This window comes from Rhopalosiphum padi, chromosome 1 (assembly GCF_020882245.1).
Source record: "Rhopalosiphum padi isolate XX-2018 chromosome 1, ASM2088224v1, whole genome shotgun sequence".
Lineage (NCBI taxonomy): Eukaryota > Metazoa > Arthropoda > Insecta > Hemiptera > Aphididae > Rhopalosiphum > Rhopalosiphum padi.
Window position 1 is genome coordinate 84,689,197 of NC_083597.1, and position 23,883 is coordinate 84,713,079.

The 23,883-nt window shown below is 28.5% G+C and overlaps 1 protein-coding gene and 1 long non-coding RNA gene across 4 annotated transcripts in view; one reads left to right on the plus strand and one right to left on the minus strand.

Annotated features, from left to right (window-relative positions):
• The first annotated feature begins 5,368 nt into the window (after positions 1 to 5,368).
• On the plus strand, positions 5,369 to 7,186 carry LOC132928467 (uncharacterized). The gene is made up of 3 exons (XR_009662028.1): positions 5,369 to 5,528; positions 6,128 to 6,302; positions 6,979 to 7,186. It is a non-coding gene; the product is annotated as an uncharacterized LOC132928467 (long non-coding RNA).
• Positions 7,187 to 9,760: 2,574 nt separating this feature from the next.
• Positions 9,761 to 23,883, minus strand: part of LOC132927946 (calpain-1 catalytic subunit-like) — a 90,015-nt gene continuing 75,892 nt past the window's right edge. For all 3 annotated transcript variants that reach the window (XM_060992532.1, XM_060992602.1, XM_060992652.1), the window contains 10 exons: positions 15,399 to 15,539; positions 15,080 to 15,260; positions 14,720 to 14,961; positions 12,977 to 13,352; positions 12,050 to 12,207; positions 11,887 to 11,956; positions 11,261 to 11,485; positions 10,407 to 10,602; positions 10,255 to 10,313; positions 9,761 to 10,162 (listed from right to left, as the gene is read on the minus strand). In XM_060992532.1, the coding sequence (XP_060848515.1) occupies positions 10,136 to 10,162; positions 10,255 to 10,313; positions 10,407 to 10,602; positions 11,261 to 11,485; positions 11,887 to 11,956; positions 12,050 to 12,207; positions 12,977 to 13,352; positions 14,720 to 14,961; positions 15,080 to 15,260; positions 15,399 to 15,539 (1,675 nt within the window). In that variant the 3' untranslated portion in view covers positions 9,761 to 10,135. The remainder of the gene's footprint in view (positions 10,163 to 10,254; positions 10,314 to 10,406; positions 10,603 to 11,260; positions 11,486 to 11,886; positions 11,957 to 12,049; positions 12,208 to 12,976; positions 13,353 to 14,719; positions 14,962 to 15,079; positions 15,261 to 15,398; positions 15,540 to 23,883) is intronic.

The window sequence follows — 23,883 nt, forward strand, 5'->3', positions numbered from 1 at the left end:
TATTAATTATGAAATAACACGGAAAACTAAAAAATACAAAAACCATAAAAAACTGCGTTGAAAACGTTACTAACCGATTTTTAAGTTGTTTTCGCGTTTTTCTCTTTTTCAAACTTTTTTATCATTTTAGTTTTTTTATGGAAATTTTTTATGGTTTTTGACGTTTTTGTATTTTTTTAGTTCTTTGTGTTATTTTGTATTTAAAATTGCTTGTTTTATTTTACGTTTATAATTTTTAAATGTGAGATATTATTATATTTGCATAATTTGTAAATATATAGTACCTAATTATAAATTAAATACTTTACAAAAAGGATTAAAAAAAGGTAGGTACTTATAACATAATTTCTATTTGTAGATTCTTATTAGAGCGATGGTTGTGTTATTGCAGGTTATACAGCAATGTGTGATTTATCATGTATTTAATTTTTAGTTGTTTGTCGTAGAGCGTTATAAAAATCCTTCGATTTTAAGTTGGGTGATTTATAGTAAACAATTAGATTTAGTTGGATTTTTAGAGATCAAAATTAAAAACTTTTCAGTTTTTTTTAAAAATAACTGGGAAAAACAAAATTAGCTGATTGAAATGTTAGCTATAATCACGAAAATAAGTTAAAAATTAATACATTTTTATACTTGTTAGTATTGGAAATTTAGGCTTGAAAATTTAGTACAAGGTTTATCATTATAGTTTTTCATACAGAAACCTAAACAGTTTAAAAATAAAAAGCAAAATTTTATTAGCGCTTCAAGTTAAAATTTGGATAAAATTAAATGTTTAAATGAAAGATAATGACTTTAGAATTTAGTTATTTTATTTAATATCAAAAAATAACATTTGTAGAGACTTGAAACTTATTGTTACTATGCATTTATGTATATTATTATTTACTAACCTATATATAATACAATTTTCAAAAAAAGTGTTTTATTAAGTATAACACCTATGTAAACTTTAAACAACATAATTTTAATAGATATTAGTTTAGTATTCAAATTTTTATTAAAATAACGTTTTACTTAAATGTTTTTTATGTGGAGTATTTATAGGTTTACAGACTGATTGTAACTATCTTATTTTGATCAGCCTAATGTGAGCTGGTAGGTAGGTACCTACATATTATTCGTTTACTTATAAAAGTAAAATCTATAAAGATAAATCACATTATATTTGAAAAATACGAGTATATTGTAAGTGGAATATGGTTAAAAATAAGATAATATAACTTATTATAATCATAAAAGCGTGTTTGAAAATTGTTTATAAATTCCAATGTTTTTAATTTACGAAGCTTTCGTTGAAATTACATGGAAAATCGGAAAGCTGTTTTATTAAGATAGAAGAGTTCAATTTTCTATCCGTTGGTAGTTATTTTAAAAACCTTGATTGCCCCAAAATATGTTCTGTAAAAAAAACTACACTTTCTTGTTTAGGCTCATCGTCGAATTAGACGTAATAAAGCATAGGCACAGTTTTATTCATTTAACCTACGAGGTTATTCGGATTGTGTATGGAAAATTAGTGGGCATAACATATAGCCAGTATTGCGTAATTGTACTAACGTATCTATTGCTTTTGTAATTCAAATGACCCTGCTGTGATGCTGTGAAACCAGTTGACATTTATTTAGTAGACAACTAGAAACTCTATTTTTACAGTTTGGTAATAAATGTTAATGTTTATAGAACGATCTTGATATAAATCCTAACTTGAACGTTAATATTATTGCTTTAATGGCATTTTACAGAATTGTATACGTTCGCGGTACATGTTTTATTTTATGATATTTAATGAAATTTGACTAAATTATATTATGACGTATACGAATGGATAACAATGATAATATTAGATTAAGCCATTAAGTAAGCGAGGAGGCATTTTTGAAAATTTAATTAAATAAAAACACCGATAAAAACGGTTGTAAATAAATTGTGCACTCGTGAATAGAAACTTATTTATTTAGTATCACTGTCAACTTTGTAGGTAGCGAGAAAAGTAAGTTCCTAAAAATTATAAATGTTACACACAAAACATCATTATTTATTGTATTTAAATAATTTATTTTCTTTAATTTTAGAGCGTGAGATGTTCGTTGATAATAATGTTAGTGATCTTATGAATGATAAATATTTTTATGATCTACATTCTACAGTCATAATTTTATGACAGTATAACATTACAATTTTAAAGTAATTAATTTTCGTAGTCATATGGAGATGTATATTACTTATAATCGTATAGAAAGTTAAAATGTTACTATTACAAAATAGTTATGAATTTTTTATTTTATACATTTAAAGATTTTACTAGAAAATTTAAAAAATATATAAAGACAATTATTTTTTATAGGTATATTAATTTTCAATTTGGACAAAATTACTTATTTAAAATTTAAATGATTAATAACGTCGTGTTAATTATTTTGTTATAATTTAAAAAGATGTGGGAACTTAAATTGATATGTATTTTATATTAATATGATTTTAACTATACCTACACAATACAATTTTCGATTTATTTTAAAATATTATTTTTTTCTAGGTATTATGAATCTATTTATATTGTCTTACGGTATTTTACAGAAATATGTTACTAAATGTTGAGCTATCTAAGTTAATATAATATGGTATAAATATAATATATTATTATTATATATAATCTAATTTATTTTTTATTTTTTAACTTAATTCTTTATTTAGCAATCTGTTACAAATTTGAACAATAAGCTTAATTTATATAATAATACATAGAACAGGAATAACAGAGTGAAGAGACCTTCCATTGGAGGTATTTCAATATAATCAATATTTTTGGAAACAATTTTATCAACCTACTATAATACTAAAAGCAAAATAAATTAATTTAATAGCTTTATTAAAAGAATTTTTACTTGGTGATTTAGACTGATACACCGTTTCCGCCTTGAATCGTTTTTTGTATATAATGTTATATCATTGAATTCAAATTTAACACACCTATGGCTATAATAGTGACCCTCTCCTCACTAAACGTACAGCGGAGTGATACTCACATGCCTATATTACCTATCTTTTCCAAATTATGTATTTAAAAATACATGAAATGATAATAAAGATTATTGAATTTAGCATTAAGTAATTTTTATTTGTATTTTGTATACTTAGAAGATGACGCTAATAATTATTTTATTTCTTAAACAACTAATATTAAATAATTAATAAATAATATTTTTTAGTTATTTTTCTATGGATGTCAATAAAAAATTATTCGCTGAGTCAAAACACTTTAAAAATTTAACCCATGATCCCACATAAATTGTTCTCATATTTATTTATAGTAATTGAAATACATAGACACATTTTTATTTTATAAGTATTTGAAGTTAAAATTTTTTTTAAATGTTTAAAAATCACGAAAATTACAAACTACAATAGTATTTTGTAGTAAACATTTTTATTAAATTTTCAGTTTTTTTGCTAAGGTTTAAAAATGTAATACAATGAATACATTGTATTATATTTCTTAAGTATTCTATACTGGAAAAATAAAATCTTACAACTATACAAATACAATTATTATTTATAGATATTTGTTTATTTAAATTTGGACGAAATTACGTACCTATTATTTACGATGAATATGTTTAATATTTTGTTATAATTTTAAAACATTATTTGTAGTGATTTCAATTTTTTTTATATATATCATGCATATTCCTTTACGCAATACCATTTCTAAAATATGTTGATAGATATTATCTAATTATTATAATATAAACCTATTTACACTGTTTCACGATATTTACAGTAATATTCAATAATATAATATGGTATTTTTATATTTTTATAATAATTAAATAATAATAAATAATATTATATATTATTAAAAACAATGTTTTCAAAAAAAAAAAAAATTAAATCAACCTAACATAATACGAATAGTAAAATAAATTACTTTAATAGCTATTCATCTATTATAGGTTGACATACCGCTTAGAATCATCGTTTTTCATGTACACTTATATTATATCATTGGATTCAAATTTAACACACCTATTTCAGGTACCCACTTAACACTAAATGTATAGCAGAGCGGTAATCACTTGTTTATACATAAAATTATATTTCGTTAAAATTATTTTTTTCCAATTCGATTTTGAATGAAAAATTATATTTTTACAATTCATCACATACATCTGTGAACAAAATTTCATGCTTGACTAGCAATAATAGCGGTTGCTTAGGCTTTAAAAGTTGTTGGCAAATAGAGTTTTATTGCGTTTGTTAATATTATTTTAATTCTAATCAGTAACTGACCTTAATATTTGTCGTCGGGTAGATTTTACATATCGATTGACCAAATATATATAATATTTAGAATTGTCAAAAAATCGTATTCTTGACATATTTTATGCGTTCGAAATGTCAAGGTCATATAGTATTTTTTATATTATTATTTTTTTTTTATAAATAACAAACGATTGAATTTTCTTTGTTGTTTTCAAAAATGTTTACATTTTTTTTGTTTATTTTAATAAAATACAAAAGTCAAAATGTTTATAAAAAACAAATATCCGGAAGTAAGCAAAAATATTAATTTGATAGCCAACGCTGGACACACTGTTAATGGATTGAACAAGAATACAAGATATACCTAATTGTAATTATCTTATCTCAATCTTATGAATTTATGATAGTCCCAAGTTTGTTATGTCCTAAAAATTACATTTATTTGTCTTTGTATTTTTAAATGGCCACTTGACTAGTTAAAGTCACAGGCCACAGCCAATCCATATAATTTGTAATATACGGATAACATTGAATTAACCTAACCTGCTCCACTTAGAATCAATATCAAATAGTGTTATTATATAATATACATATTTTGTATTATTATATTTATTTTTAAACAAGTCAAGTAGAATAACTTTAAAACAATCAACATATGATAAAACCTTTAATACATAAATAAAATAAATATTTTCAAATTAAACCTATATTTTTTCAATTAATATGTATTTAATTTTTATGAAATATTATATAGTGAGAAGTTTCAAATAATATGAAGAATGCAAAATCAAATGTTGCTCGTTGAATCATTAAGATTGGATTCGAATTTGCATAGCTTACCTTGTTAATTTCAAACTGATTAATAAAAATATGGAAACGCGCACATTTTTGGGCCTTCATAATTATGTAAATACTATGCCAGTTTTTAGTCTTCTTTCAATGACATCCTTCATTGTTCAATACACGTATACCCTGAGTTGGTTTTCCAAACAGGTTTATTTTGACAATATGCAAACATAGATAAATCTAAAAAAAACTAGCAAAATAAAATAAACAAATAATATTGTGGGCAGGGAAGTCGTAAAACGTTTTGTGAAATCAAAGTCGTATAAATACCGACTTAATCTTCGCAGACAACATCAGTGCAGATCCGCAGTCAATAGACATCACATCAACATAATCCAGTAATCAGTATTATTTGTTCAACTCTTCGAGTTCACCTGAATTCACTTTTAATCATCATCATGTACAAGTTATTGGTGAGTACCTATGTAATAATAAATAATAGTAAACAATATATGTGCTTATCGTTTTAAATTCAATGTATTTTTCATGTCCCGGATTTACTTTATTTTCACTATTATTAATAATGTACTTAGTACCTACCTAATTATTACCTTTTTTTTTTTTTTTTTTTTAATTCAGTCATTTATATTGGTTATTATTTTTTAAAACTATTAGCCATTACATCTTAAATGCATATTAGAGTATTCAGTATTTTATAAGTCATTAATAATATTTATTCATTAACAATACTATTCATAGAATTTTCGTTTTATTTTTTGCATACAAACTTAATTTTATAATATTAATATTACAACTTCACCACAGTTTCGTATATTCAAAAAGTGTATACACTAAGTACCTATAGAACTATCTGTAGCCAAAAATATAGTATAGAAAACCGATTTTACGTGAGATAAAATTTACCTAATGGATTTTTACCAACTGTATGTTATTTGAAGTTTATGTACGATATATTATATAATTTAATATCATATATGTGTACTATGTAAATATATTACAATTACAATTGTTTATGATTATAATATTTCGTTATTCCTATTTCCTATTGTAGTTATTGATTGTCGCCGTCTTCGCTTTGGTCGCCGCCATTTCTGCTCAAAGCATTTACACCTATCCAATTACTTATGCACCGTATTACTCGTACCCATCGTACGGCTACACTTATCCAGTGGCGTACAATCCATACATCACTCTCCTCCGTCGGTAGAGTGACATTAATCAGATCCGTAAGTATTAGCACCTTTCAAATAATTACGACTAGTACGTACAGTAATCACGCAGGTGTAGTTAGATATAATTTAAAACCGCAGATTGGGTATTGTAGCAGATATAATACGATTTTACTTATAACTTTAAAGAACACCGGTTGTACCTATATCAATTGGCTGTAAGACGGCTGTGCCCGTTTTACCTCTCATACGTGAAAAAAATTAAACACGATTGCGCTCCATAGGTGTTGTCCACAAACATTTGCGTTTTTCCAACATGTATAAAATAAAGTCATACAATTTTCAAAACCGATATCATAGAATTTATAATGTAGTAACAGAGTATTTAATATAAAGTACATATTATCTATATAGACATAATATGTATTTTACTAGATATTAATACATTTGAATTGTGTATTGAGTGTACTTGTGCCAAAATATGAAAACATTTTTAACAAATCCAACGGTTTACTTTTAATGTCAGTCTTAGCTTGTAAAATTGAGAAGGGAAATTTTTAAAACGATTAGTATAAGTATATTATACTTTTATAGTATATAATTGTGTTGCGTTTTCGCTGGTAAAATCGTGAATTCGTGCTACTGTGCTCCTACTTAGTGATTAATTTATTTCGGCAGTAATTTTATTATATTTTTAAATCTTAGAAACTAAACTATACATTTATATTTTCAGAAACACGTCATAACATGAAGAAACTACTGGGAATAATCAGCTATTGTCCAGTGTCATTTCATGAAGATACAATATAAATTATGACAAAATGTAATTACTCAATACATATTTTTATTTATATTATTAACAATTTATTTTTTTCATTAAGTTATTTCTGTTGTGTAAAACATTTACCTATTTATTCATAATAAAATACAATATTATATAACACTTGTTAATCATTATTCTTATACATTATTTCTGGGTTATTACTTATATTTATCAATCTTTGTAACGCTTTATCACTTTTATCATTTATATAGTCAACAAACGTCTGCTGTATTGTGTTTAAAGTTTGTAGATTACACTTTACGTGTGGAGCAATCTGGGCACTGGTATTCAGTGACCAAAAAATACCCACAAAAAAAAATCATGATCAGCAATTACCGCAAGAAAATTATAAATTTGTATTTTTTACATCTAACAAAACGTATAACAAATACATTGATTGTTTGAAATTTGTCGTGGTAGTCATTTATAAAAGGAATGGTTGATAAGTATTTAACAGGGATAGCTCTTAGATATAAATGTAATTATTATTAGACGTACTATCAGCCAATTGTATAATAAGTATTTTATACAAACTAATATGGTACCTAAGCTATTTTATGTTATATTTATACTGCATTAATGTATTAGTAATTTATTTTACTATTTTATTTATGTTCAAATACATTAAATTTGGGCAAGTGAGGTACATAAATATGTTTAATAATAATATATAATACTATTAGTAATTATTTTATTATTTTATATTGTTTTGTACCGGTGCAAATATTGTACCCATTGTATTTTTTAATTTTTTTTAATCTACACTAATGTAGTAATGTGAAAGTTAGCTAAACAATGTCAAAAATTAATTTTTAATTGAATTTTGAAAACTTAAAAAAAAATCATGTAAGGTTCTTGACAATCTGTACCTATGCAATTTTTTTTATTATATACCTTCTCCTTTTTTTTTTGTATATATATTTAAATATTTAAATACCTACTGTTCAATGATCTGTAAAAAGAGTGAGGATTCTAATAGGTGGCCACCAATTAGAAGGTTTTATAGTACAAATAATTATATAAATTTATTAACTTTTAGCATATATATATATTATATTTATAAAGTATGTATAATTATTAATTGTAAGATTATCTTCTTTTTTAAAATGCTTTATTATATTATTTATAAGTAATCGTTTTAATATTGTTTAGGAATACGAATAGAATTCAATCACAAACTTCAAATTATTTATTTTAACATTGTATTTTATACATGTTTTATTTGTTATTATAATGAATTTTTCGTTTTCATTGCTTTTGTGCCGATCTATGTCCTTATTTATCAGGTACACGCTCATGAACCTAGATCTTCAATAGCGGAAAAAGCTCAACTAAGAATCCACTGTCATTGCGAGAAGTCTGGACGATGAAAAACTTAATAAGTCATCTGTATCAACTGTTTATTTTAATATTCATCTAACTTTATTACTATGTATTATATTTATTTGTGTATTTTGTCTATATTTTAATTTTAACTTTATGTGATTTCAGGTAATTTCAAGTGATGTTTCGTACTACGACCTTTAATTTAATTTTTTTTAAATTTAAATTAATATAGGTTAATTGGTTGGAAAAAAAATGCTAAACTGCAGCGGTTCCTAACATTTTTAGTTGTGCGGACCACCAATTTTGTAGAAAATATTTAAAAGCCCACTTACTTAATAAATAAGTAAAAAAAAGTTAATTCAAATTTTCGAACACTTGGTTTAGACCATAGATCAGCTTCTGCGGCCCATTGGTTTGTAACCACTGTAATACTGTGTTAAAAAAATTTTTTTATCACAAATTTATTATGTTAAAAATGTTACCTATATTCGGTAGTGCGTACAATAATATATTTATACCCATTTATTGAACAAACACAGCAACCAATAACATTTTTTTATCAGATAAATTGACAATTTTTGCTAAGTTACTAATTGCTAAGTTTATTCATTGAAAACGATATAAAGTAACAAAGTAAGTGCACTTTATTTATTAGAGGATGTTTGCGCTTTGGTATTATCATTATTATTTCGATTATAACTTGTAAAAACTATATTTTTCTGTCATCGATTATCGTATCGGATTAATGTAACTGACTCGTATTTTTTCGATGTCATATTTGTTTTCACCATAATATATTATATTATATTTTTCAGTATTTTTACTGAAATACTATATATTTTTTTTTTTTAGTTTTTTGTTATCAATTAACCGATATACAGTATACACGCTCTACTTTTGTTGCTCCAAATGTATTGCTAAATCAAAAGTGTTTTCATCATAACCGTTACATATAAATTGTAGAATTTATTTCGGTGTTTATCATTACTACCCTTCTCCAATGCTGTAATTATTGAAATGAGGATCGGTGCCACGGTCGTTAAGTTAAGGTTTTCTTTCAGCATCTGGACGTGCTTTGATCGGTGTCAAGACACCCTCATCCTGCTGTTACACTGCCTGATGTTATAGGGAAAACGTGCTTTAAGGCTTTATAATTTTATATAAGTATGTTAGGAGTATCTAATATTATAATTAAAAATGTCTAAAACGAAAAATAGAATAACCTTAATTTAATTTTTTTTTTAACTACGGCAAATTCTTTATAGTCTTCTATTTCTCAATTACTTAACTATTTATTTATTAGTATACCACGTAGATACATTGTTAAATGATAGTTGATAAGTTAAATATTTTCATAACACAACAATTTGGAATAAAATAACATAACAAAGTTTATTATACTAAAAATAATTACAAAAATAAATTATTCGCTTTGGCCAGCAGTTTGGTGTTATCGATTCGATAACGCGTACAAACATAGTTTAAACAAAATAACAATATTATACATTATATGATAATATACGAAACAGGCGGAATACCCATATTAAAAATACTAAGTTTTATAATGCCTGATTTGATTATGATTATATAAAAACTAGAAATCAAAAATTAATAATAATAATAATATAATAATAATAATTAGAACCGTACAGATTGGACGTATTATGTGGCTTTAATGTAGTATATCACTTAATGACTGGCACTTATCTTTCATCTTTGGTACGTGTCGATGGGCCCGAAATCACGAGTAGATAGTCATCAAGATCAACTGCAATGATAGTAAATATAACATTAGCTAACCTAATATAATAATAATATTACAATAAAGTAATATTAAATTTGCTGATCAAAATAATTTACCTCTTCTAATGATAATGGGTTTCCTTTGCTCATTTTCGTGTCCAAACTGTGATACCGCTCTGGAAATTTATGTAAAAGAAAACATCAACAATTAAATAAAATAAATTTAAATAAAATAAAGCTTATATTCTTCACGAAATCCGTCGTCTTACCGTGAGCCAAGTGCAGCCTGACCATGGCCATTATGAAACATTCCGAAGTCAAAATCCGGCTCTTCGCAAATCTCAGTACCAGGCATTCGAGCACTTTATTACTAACAGTACTGCCGGCCTCCCACAGCAGAGGTCTCAGGTTGTAGCTAGATGTCTTTGTGGGATTCACGCCCTTTTCGAACTTTTGGAACGCTATCTGTGGGTAAAAAACCAAAATGACATTAGTAAGTAGTAAGTACACATCTGACACATTACACGATTGACGATTACAACGGCCCATTTTAATGATGATATTTTCAAGTCGTTTTAAGGGATTACGTATAGGCAATTTAAGGAACACAAAATTTAATTTTAATATATTATAATAATATAATTTTAATGTACATAAATACAAAAATACATTTTACACATTGGCATTGCTTATTAGTTATTACCGTTGTTGGTTCTTGAATGATTACAAAATTATGAAGACAATTTATAAAAATACATATTTGCCGAAGCAGATCAGTGGCTATTACTACCTATAGGTATTTTTAGAAGTATTTCAGAGTAAAATAGTTTTCTTAAGATCAAAAGAGGATAATAGTTTGGAGAAAATTAAATCCATTTTTGAATATAACAATTAAACACTTTAAAAAAATATTTTTTTCATACTTTTATGTTTTTTGCTATTTTTTAAAAACAGGAATGTTTTCATTTCCAAAATATTATGTAGGCACTTATACAAATAATTGTATTACATATGTCTTTAACCGCCATAGAACTACTAGTAATCACTGTTCTCCGACAGTGTTTTTTATAAGAAGAATGCAGTGGCTTAACGTCTTCTAAATTCAACGAAATGTTTTAATTACCTTCCAGAACTGCAACATGTGCATTAGCACAGGGATGTCCAGTACGTTGATACGACCACTAATATTGACGTCCCTCAGCATTATCAGACTCTTACATAGCTCCAGGCTGGGCTTCTCCGCCAAGTATGCCTTCCAGTGCGCCCGTAGTATTTTTTGCAGCTGGGTCACGTCCAGTTCCGGCGGATATTTGACCATGAGCTTAGTCAATAGCGGTTTTCCGTCTGGCTGTAAAATCAAACCAATGCGTTTCAATTATTTATGATAGCATGTTTTGCTTCTGTTTGCTAACCGTGTCTTTAGCAAGTTGGAAATTCAGCCAAGAAGGGGATTTTATATTTTTTTTTATAAAGCTAATATAATATGATTAGACAAATTAATTAAAATTTCACAAATCTATTAATGTTTTAAATAATTTCGTTTCCTTAATCATATACATTGTTTATATTGAGTAAAAAAAATATAATAATAATATGACTAGAATTATAATACCTATATATATACGTAGATACATAGATAATAACATTTTAATATTCGTCAATTATAGAAATATTAATTTAGTATGGAGAATTTAGGAATTATTTGAGAAGTTAAATCAATATTGTTGATAAATTTTAATTGATACTCACCAATATCACAGTGTCTTCCAGAAACTCAGCCGAAATATTTTTAAACACCATGTTGTCGTCGTTCACTTCCCTATGAAATTGTTGATTAAGATGTATAATGTCATGTCAATGAGAAGTTAATAAATAATAATAATAATAAACAATAAATAAAAATAGATTATACCATATGTTACTCTGTTCGTCTGTCAATATACGAAGTAAAAATTTGGCGTCACAGTTGGGCACGTTCGTTTGCGGGACAACAATGTAATCGCCAGGAGGCAACGTGAAGAACGTCACCACTTCTCTCGCCACAGAATGGTTGGTTACGTCCAGCGGTTGCTACAACGAAAATAGTCGTATTGAATTTTCAGTACGAGTAGACACTAATAAAATACGATTAGCACGGAACGATAACTTTTTGAAAAACAACGAAAATTTACCATAAAATTAATAAGTGTACATCTATACCGGCCAGTGTATACTGTATACACAAGTCGTTCGGATCGAGTAGCAGTGAAAAATGCATTTGTTTCGGTGTGATTATACACAAACACTGACGGTACAATATTATTAGTCATTATGTGCGATATTATTAGAGAAGCCCCTTCATAATGAAAAAAAAAAACGACGATTAATGTAGATTATATTATGTTTTTGATAAGTTTATGTGCGGAGGAGCGTTATAATAATTGAAACAAAAAAAAATACATCTCTCGTAGTCATAGACTTGTTTGTAAGACTTAAAAGTAACTGCGAAATTCTTTTTTCGTTATCGAAACGGTTATTAAAACGTTACTATTGTTTACGGAAATGCCATATCGCGTATAGGAGGTACCTATTATACTGCAGAATATCAATAAATAATAAAGTACCTCAGTACCTACACATAATGATATAGTTTTGTAGACTATTGTTGTGTTGCATAATTCGGTGCTCGTCGGCTGAATAATAATTGGCCCATTAAATGTATCATTATTTTCCCCCCAAAAAAATCCAGTAAAAAACCATTATTATCGGCGCATTTGTTTGACTATCGCTATACGCCATCAATCAATCACCTCTCCAGATAATTTCCCGCGAATCGAATTAGATAAATTGGACTGTTTACCTGTTGTGCCACGAACTGCGGCGTCAGTCTGGACGTAGAATGAGGCACTTCGTAGACCGCAAAACCAATGGCGAACAGAGGCCGTGCCCCTTTGGCTTCCGGATCGGTTTCGTATTGTTGCACGACGGACACGACCACGTGACACTTGTTGCCCGATGTCCTGGGTATGCCGATGTGGAACTGGGGATTCATGGCTGTCGTTTCCGGGTGTCCGGGACCGCCGCCCGCGTTATATCCACTCCTCCACCGTCTTCTGGCCAGCACGGCCCGCCACGGCTGCTTCGAATGCAACGCCGGTTCGGTCATCCAGTCGTCCGGGCTGACGTGCACGATGTCCAGTTGCGTGAAATGTCTGGCGAAATCCTCGAAAGACATCCTGTGAACGATAAAATCGAAAATTATATTATATTAAAGAGTGACATCCGATGTCAACTGTAGCAGTCTGTACATACGGCTGTTCAATATAATATACACGAATTGCGCGCAGTGTACTTTTTAATTAACAATTAGGAATTCCTTAGCTTGAGGATTTCGATTTGATAAATATAAGGAAATGCGTTGCGATAAAATAAACATTGATTGAGAATATAAAAATTAATTGTGTTACCTATGTAGTACATTTACGAATCAGTGTTTATATTTGTACGTATTATGATTATAATATAATACATAAATGAACGGAAAATCGAAAACGTAAAAAACTGTTTTTGACTTAATAATTCTGATTTTTTTTCGAATTATTCGGTTTTCATAATTATTATCAAAAGTACCAACTAAATTCACTTTCCTATCAGAAAAGATGTCGAAGTTGAAAATCAAAGCATTTTTATTTTTATTATAAAACATTTTTTAGACAAAAAAAAAATACAGATTATAAAAATTGCTTAGTTCAGAATTTAAAATTTAAAAAATTAAAAATTAACACATATTATTTTGTAGACTATACTTTTATTTTATACTTGTGATCTAATTTTTATAATATTATGATTTCTTAATTTTTTAATTAGTGTTAAAGATTTGGGCATAACCCATCAATAAGTGTACATAAATACCAATATTATCTGACATTATATTATATGAATTGTATGTATTAAAATACGAGTACCTATACCGGGACTATAGGTTTATTGATCTTGCATATCAATGAATTTCATTCTGATACAAAATAAAATATGATTTTGCATATTTTTTTATAACAGTCAGTCACATGCCAAATACAAATTTAATATAATAACTGTTTATTTTTATTGTTTTTATTTTATATTTTGGGAAAAATATAAATATAATTGAATATACTATTTTAATTTTTAATATAAAAGTTGATTTTAAGTAAATTAATTCAAACAATTTTGTTTTTTAATATAACCTGTTATAACGTATATAATAAAAAACGATTGAAATTTTTAAATTCAATTTAAATAGAAAACAATAAAACAAAAAAATAAAATACCTTCCATGAAAAAAAAACATAAGGGTTTACAAAAATGTATAGAATATCTAAACGAAACCATTTTATATATTTGTACTTACCTATAAAAATAAATTTATTTTTTCTATTTAAATTGGTTTTGTGGGATTATTTTTATTTAAGTAAATGTTATCATCTTAAAAAATTAACCAATTAGAATATTTCTATTTTATCCAGTATAATATATGTCACGAAATACGTGACTTATGCACGTCTTTCATTCAGGTGGGTCGGGTTGCAATGTAAAAATTTGCGCGTTAACCGTGATTACTCACCAAAATTCACCATCGTTTCGCACCCGGACGCTGAGAAGCTCCTTGTCTCTGCCAGACAGCCCGTCCCACTCCCAACTTCTTTCGCTCCAAGGTCCGGTCCATTCGCCTTCGCCCCATGGATTTCTCAGCCTTACTAGCGGGGTGTCGCCTAACGGACCCCGGACTCGTGCCAGACCCGTGACGCTGTATGCGTGCTGAGTCATTAGACCGTTCCGTAGCCTCAGTTGTCTCTTGTTCTCCTTCTGCAACACATGGTTTTATGTATGTAGTAAGGTTAGTAAGAATATTCAGGGACCGGAAATACGCGAAAACTGCACTACGTCGCATAGTTTTCCAGAACGCGCGTTGTATTTCACTCACCAGAGTGATGGTGGATATGAGCAACGATGACCTCGGTACGGCACTGTTGAGCACTTGGTACGTTAGGAATCGATCTTGGTTGGAAAGCCCGAAACTCTGGACGATGCCGCCGGTCAAATCTTGTAGTGCTCTAGTAGTCGAACATCCAGGTCCACTGATGTTTTCGTAGCAACCGTACAATCTAATTGAATAGTGATTAGTCAAATAAGATAATGTTTTTTTTTTTTTTTTTTGGCATTGTCAAGACGTTTAAAACTCGACACCATCGCGATCATACTCAATAGTCAATTATATGTTACATAATTATTATTTCACTTACTTTGCGTATGCTTTTTCCAGTAATGCGGCCCAGAATTCAGTAGGATTGGCGGAACGCATGTAAACCAATCGTCCCCTATATGTAGGCAGCTTGTCATCAACCAACACTTCTTTCCACTCGCCGAAATACCAAAACCGAAACCTTAAGTGAAACGGAGAAAAAATTTAGTTTGTAATATGATATTTTTTTTAGGAGGGGAGGGGTTTAGATGAAGCTTTTAATGTAATATCACATTTTTGATATTTTAAAAACTTTAGTACATGTGTTTTCAATCTACCCAAGTAACTTTTTGAAAAGGAAAATTCTAAAAGGTTTAATATCATATAATTAATACTACACTTGATTCCAAATATATCTTAAATATAATGAAAATTGATAAAATAATAGAATCATTACTTTCAAATTACCTTAATTAGAAATATTTTTCTTTGACTTACTAACGTGGGTTTTTCGTTTTACCTTAAACGTATAAAACTATAATAATTAAGTACATATTGTGTAGCGTCCTACTAAATGAGACAGTGTCAGAAATTACCTACATAATAATTATTAATCAATATTATTGTCCAACGAAACCGTACTTTGTATAGTTTTACTGTTTTACATATTTTATTGTGTTATACCAGTTAAAAACGACAATAAAATATTAATAAAATGTCCAATATCCAAAATAATAAAAAATCATACGCACCGAGAATGTATTATTAATATTATTATTATATAATATTCTATAATTGCACAGGCCCAGGTTAAGACAAATTTGGAATCCTGATTAACATGTTTCATTGGGTTTTTTAATTTTTTTTTATCAAAATACATTATTGTCTATATAGTATATATGGATCATATTTATTAATATATTATTGTATAAATTATTATCATAAGATAATTAATACAATGCATTTTTATTTTAGTAATAAGTGACTATTGTAGATAATAATTTTATATAAATAAATATTATATAACATATTGTTATACATTTTTTTTAAAATTAATTGTTAAAAGGTCCCTATTCTTCATTTGACTTTAGAGGGAATGGTCTCTTTCTTGTTTATTTGATGTTAAATTATTTAAATGCATAATGTTAAAATATTATGTAATGTTCAAAAAATAACGTACTGTTTACGGTTAAACAAAGTTATTTCGAAATTATTGTTTAAGAAATGCTCTTCTATGAAATTTCAAAATTGATAAATCCAAGAATTTTTATCTAACCTAATCATAATGTATTACCCTAAATTACTGAAATTCGATATAAATTGGATTTCGTTCACAACAAACCTACACATTATTACTCGCCAATTACCGCAGTCTGACTAGACTGCATACACCCCTATAATCATAAAAAACTCATAGGCGGTCGGTCGCCTTTCGAATATTTCTTTTTCAACGAACATAATAAAAATACATTAAAAGTAAAACAACTATAACTCAACAAGGCGCCCGCCGGTGGTATCTTGAACGGTTGTCAACCACTAAGTGGCGTCAATAAATTTGAAAAAGGTATATCCAGGCAATTTGTACGTGCATAAGGCCTAGCCCATAACCCACATTATAGTATTTCAGTGCGAAATTCTACAAGTCATCGTAGATTAGGTCAAGATCAAGGTCTTGAATTATTATGATATATGGAATATGCGATAAGCTGCATGCTAACGTACCCCCGATTCTTGGATAAATTTTGGCGCCACTTAATGTGGTCGCCGTATACCAAACAGAACCCCGGGACAGTGATTGTTCTGACTAGCCACAGTTTGACAACATTGTAATTGTACCACTAAAACCGAAGAGAGTTAATTTGTGTTGGGTCACCTCCGTTTTATTCCATTCAGTATTTTTTCTATTCAGACGAGCTAACGCTAAAAGAATTCTTTTATAAAATAATAACCCTTATTTCAAAATCTATTAACGTGTTTGAAAATATTTTTTCACATAATTTCCAGTGGAAATAAAAAAATTTAAATATTTTTTTATTGTTATATTTTTTTTAAAAAATATTGTATTTCGATTGGAAATCGTGTAAAAACAATATTTTCAAAAACGTTAATACATTTTGAAATTATGAATATTTTTCGACAAAAGAATCACCCTGTATAGATAAGTTAGGTATATATATATCGTTTCTTCACGGTGTGATGTGGTTACGAAACAAGACGAGACGTGACGAAGACGAAAAAACAACGACGTTTTCTGCTAGACAACAAAATTCATCTTAGATAATAATTATTATTTATGTTATTACCGGGCGGTCGATTTATTGTTATTATTATTATTTTAATTGAAAAAAATGTGGAAAAAAAATGAAAGTATGTATTATTACCCGGTCAATGTTCGCTGGGAACAAGGTTTATGATCGTAAAAAAGTGGTTTAAACGATATATAAATACAATAGTAATCGATAGTCGGTTGGAGGGTGGGGGATGAGGAATTGCCTGGTTCAGGTCGACGGTGTCAGTATATTATTATATAGTATTATGTAGGTATTTATTATTGGTATTATTACTATTGTTAAAACAATCGTTGAATAGAAGTGTCGGTTGCACGTCGCGGCGGGGTGGTTTTGGTGTGTTTGGTTATTGTTATTGCAATAAATTGGCGCAGGGCGGAATTGGTAAATTGGGTTCCGGAAAAAAGGTAAAAAAATATTAGTACGTTTTTCCCATTTTTTTAATATCTTATCATCTTTATCAGAAGTTAAATTTTTTAATTATGGTATAAATTAAAATATATGTGTTTTTTATAATATTAAAATTTATGGTAAAAATAAAAAAAAATTCTTACAGAAATATATTTCATTATAGAAATAGCTTATCTAAAAGAAAAAAATATTTTAAAAGTCTTAGTTGTGAAAAATTTAGTATTTTACGTCAAGTTGATATAATTACTGCGAGCATTTAATTTTGTTGACAACATTTTTATATAAGTATTTTGAGGTTTTTGGTTTTTAGAACGCAGCGATCTTTATAATCATTCTCTTATAAACCACACGAAGAGTTGAAGGTTATTCCCCTCATAACGTCAGTGTCTGCATTTTATTTTTTTTTATGTTACTCGATTTTTATGTATGTGACAGAAGTAGTGCGTTTGGGGGTGAATGTACACGTTAAGTTACGGATTCGTTAATAACTTATTTGTGAATCCGTAATAATAATCGGTTGGGAGACGAGTGTTGGCTGTGTACATCACAATACAATATTAATGTACCGGGAGTAGAATTGCCGGATTGTTGTAGTCGCGTGCTTATATATTACGACCTTGACCGTGACCTTGTTGGACAGGATCACCCGACGGCTATTTTACACCACCATCATCGACGTTCCGAAACCTTGCCAAACGGGATAGTTTTTTACGTTCAATTTTTTCTTGTACAATTATGTAACATAAAATTAATAAAATATTTAGTAAAAAAAAAAATATATTTTTAACACTCATTGTATTTTAATAATTGTGAGAGATAAAACAAACGTTTTTCAAGAGTTCAGTTTTAAACTTTTTCCCGTATAGTTTTTGTATTAAAATTATATCATACCCATTTTGTTGTAGGCAAAATAAATTTGCAATAATGCTGGTGAATTATATTACGAAATCACATAATGATTAATGTAGGTATAGAAATAGCTTGGTAGATAATAGTTATATAGTAGATATGTAATTTATGTAGAGATATATAATTTGAAGCTGTTGTTTCTATGCAATTATGTCAAATACAAACCAACAATATCACACGGTCGATTGTTATTATAATAATATAGTATATCATTTTCAAAAATTGCGTATTAAAATATTTATTATAATATAGTAAATTGAATGTAATTGTATTCACTGGGATATCAAGAGAAATAAAAAATGGGTGTAGTTAATTTGCACCAAAATTGACCCTAAATATTTACAATGTGTGTAATTTTCACAAACATTTTTCAACTGAGTTTGTGATTTGCACTTTAATTCAAATCGATTAGGTATTATATGATCGTATAAGTTAACTTCATAGTTTTATGCACAAATCTGTTTGAAAATAGGTGATAACTTTAAAGAAGTTGAAAACTTGAGAATGTGAATGGATAAAATTGAATTAAATCTATATATTAGACAGTATACTGTGAAATGATTCAGGCATTCGTTGTAAGTGTAGACGATAATGATGCAACTGTCCAAATCTGTGGCGGAAATAACGAATTATTATTTACATAATAGTCAGCTAAATAGAAACGAAAAAATTAAATAACAAATTTATACGTGTAAATGTAACAATATTGTGTTATAACGCGATTTAACGCGATTACAATGGAATCGGACGTCAAACTTTGATATAATTACTAGATAAAGTCGCGGATAGTTAAAAATTTCAATAAAATATTATTGCCATTCGAGCGTGTCAAGTATAATAAATTAATAGCTATCAATTTCCTTTACAAGATATATTTTATACCCGGATAGTTCAATCAGTTTATAAGTCTCTAACTATCGATTACTTTTTGATAGTGTCCATCATTAATAAAAACTTATTTTAGTGCAAATTACAAACCCGATTTTTAGATTTAACTAGTTAAAAACACTTTGTACTTAAATTTTGAAAAAATTACACAATTAAAAATACAAAAAATAATAAATATCTTAGGCATTGTCATTTTCCTATCAATTTTGTAATCCCGCGAACACAAAATAATGATTGTTTTAAATTCTATGTAGGTACGTGCACATAAGTAATAAGAGAAAATAAAAGTATTATTAACTTTAAAGTAAATTTAAATAATACAAATCAATATGGTCTATCATAATATGGTTTATGTTACTCATGAGCGGGTACGTTGGATTAGATAAAGTTAGCAGTCAATCAAACGATCTGAGAAATATGCTATCATTGTTCGCGTCTGTTCGACACTCAATCAAACAGTTTTCGCATCACCATTTCCGAGTACATTAAGTATTGTGCAGTGCCACAACAACTTGACGTATAAATTATATTATGTTTTTTATTAATGCATTTGCAGAGGGTCACATCATAACGAAAATACGAACGAAAATATCATGTATAATTTATAATTGTGTCAATGATTATTTTGTATTGGCCTTGTTGAAGTCTCCGTATGGGGTGAGGAGGGTTATTATTCTGTTATGAATTATTAAAAAATAATAGGAAATAATCGGAATTCTACAGTAAAGTTGTACAACATAGGTTGGATAATGGGTACATACACATTGGACATTGTTGAGTACTATTTATTTTTAATATAATACATTTTTATCATGAAAGTCATACTTATATATTCTTGTTTTATATAATATTAAACAAAAAATGTATATGGTTAAACGCACCACCTGTACACGTGGTAGTTATTATACACTTCTGCAGACGATACAACCGGCAATAGTGAATAACACGGACGTCTGAGATCGAACTGTGCAAGAAAACGAAAACGGACGGAAAGTGGGTAAAAACGAAATAATAATTCGATGCTCGCATTTGCCACATTATATTATACGCGTTTCGCATTGAGTACGACCTTCCGACATGCAACGCATCATAATATAGATCTGTTATCATTTCGCCCTCGTCCTCCTCACAACCCTCCCACTCGTTTTCTGTTTCTTCCGTTTCTCACGACAATCCCGACAGCACGCCTGTAATATATCTATTATAATAATATCACATACGTGCAAACGCCGCGGCCGTAAATAAATCATAACTGCGCGAGACACGCGAGCGGCTCTATACAGTAATAATGATGATAATAATATTATGAATTTATATATAACCACGGGTATAAAAGTACAATATTGTTTTATAATTTTATATGATATTATAAACGACAAACAAAAAAAAAAAACAAATTGTCGTGTGTTCTGACTGCGTACAAGTTCAAAAGCGACGGCGTTTTGCCGCCGCGGTGACTGTAAGTATATACATTATATGATTATTAAATCGTGCGTGCACTCTGGGCAGGTATTATACGCATACACCGGGAGCGATCCGACAGCTATATTTTAAGACCGGTAACCGGCCGAGTGAAGAAGAAGGGGACAACGAAAAGACTTAGAAATATATACATTATATATATATTATGTATATGTGTGTGTTTGTGTATACCATATATTTTTCTCTTAAAATCATGGAATAATCTCGAGACATCACCTCGGACGAACTATCAAATCGAACAGTGATATCCCTCGATTCGGGTATCTTAGGGATTTGATAAAGCGATAAAGGTAATTATTAAAATAAAAATAAAAATTTAAAAGTCACATTTAATTGCTTTGGTGTTTGGCTGTAATTAAGTGCTTAATATATACGTATTGTCGAACGTCGCCGGGACCGTAAATTCGTTACTCCACGCGGTTCGCCGGAGGAAGGTAAATGTTATAAGCGAGGTAATTATTTTTACCTCTGCGTATTAAATTTTTCTCTCTGTCATATTATTTTACGAATATGGTACTCTTCGAGCTCAGGACGTGGGCGTGGGTATGAGCAATTTTGCAGGTCAACATATACCCAGCTAATAATATCACTCTCGGACAGTCTACAATAATATACGTCCAGACCGGTTCCGGTGCATTTTATTTGTTTAGGACTTAGATTTATCGCATATGAACAAAATATCATTATTTTAAACGATTGTCGCCATAAATGGACGTATTTTATGACTGATGCGTAAGTGATCGAACGTATCATATCACTTCATATAGCTTATATGACGCGGACCGACGACACACGGGAAATATAATAAATATAATTAGGCAAACGCGAGTATAATACAAAGCATTAATATGTATTGTATTGTGCATAGTATGACTTCCTCGAGCGATGGTCCCTGAACGATGCAAATACATATTATTCTCCACGAATTCCACTCACACCCACGCCATCACACGGCCGAGTCATTATAGATATTATTCATATAATGCGAACACGTCGACGGCGACAGTGCACGAGCGCGGAGATCTATCCGCTTGTGCTGTTGCAGCAGCATACCTACCGTGGGAATGACGCTATTGGACACGGATGAATACCGTTAGGGCTCCAGAAGTAAAGTCGTATAATAAAATATGACACGCCGTATGCATAATACGATATACATGTTATATTGTTCGACGGATGATATTGAATTTTTTCAGTCCGGCGATTGTGACAAAGAACCACTAGTCTCAGAATTTGACACTGCTTCAGCGGACTCACGATGATGAGGAGATAGATCCGCCCCAATGCTTTTTTTAACCGTAGGTATGAGTGGTCAAATTATTATATCTCAAAATAAGAACTTAATATAATTATCAATAATTAAATAATAACTGATTGGTATCTGTTATGTAAATTCCGTATTATTATTAGGTTTTAAAAAAATATTTGAAACCACTTACTAGTGTTTTAATTATTCAATAATATTATAGTACTATATAATATAAGGGGGTCATGGAATTGGATTAAAATGTCGGTAACCTAATTGGACAAAATATATCCTTGCATATTTACTTGGCACTTGTTAAAATCATAGTGATATAATTATTTGTAAAACTATTCAATACGTAATTAATACTTATAAATAAAAATTACCTTAGCAAGTGTTTATAAATTATAGTATTATAGCAATACATTGAGCGTTTTTTTAGCAGGTGTGGCCGGGAATTAGTGTAATAAAAAAAAAAAAAAATCGAAGAATATTATAATATTTATTATCGGCGCGCAAGTTGAGGCTTATACGATTATACAATAGATTTGAATACAAATTACCTTTTTCAAGATGATAATAGACATATTTTTGACGTGTGTACGTGTTGTATTTACGATTTACGAATCATTTATGAAAGCGTTTATTATAATTTGTTAGTGTGATCTCATGTTATAAACTACTTTTCTAACTTTTTTTTATTTTACTTACATGACCGCTGTCATAAAAGTCTCACGGTAAATATTCAATCAGTATTAAAGTCAATCTAAAATTATGATATCCATCGAACTTTTACTAATATAAGCAAGTTTTACAGTAGGTACCCATTAATGTATTGTACATTTAGTATCTATAGTGATGGTGGTAGTCCATTTTCAATGTGTATAGGTATAAGAATAAAATATTTTTAGTGGTGTAAGATCAAATTCTAGTATAGGTACTAAACAGGTGACTAACAACGAAAAACAAGACAACAGTTTTAAAGGTAGTTTTAAAAATATTATGTAACATTTTGATAAGTTTAAAAAGAAAATAGTTTTATTTTATCTAGATACCTACATATAATTAGTATTATTACAGAGTTACATTTTTTACATAATTATTTTTATTTGAATAATTAATTTTGTCCTTGGGGGTGATGTTTTATAAAATAGTAATTCATGGTTGAATAATGATGTAATTCAAATAAATAAATATCATAGTTATTATACATAATTATTAAACTGTGATTTTTAATTGCAATGGAAAGATAATAGACTTGTGAAAAAAAAGTTATAACATTTGTATTGAATAAAAAACTTGTATGAATTAAATAAAATTGT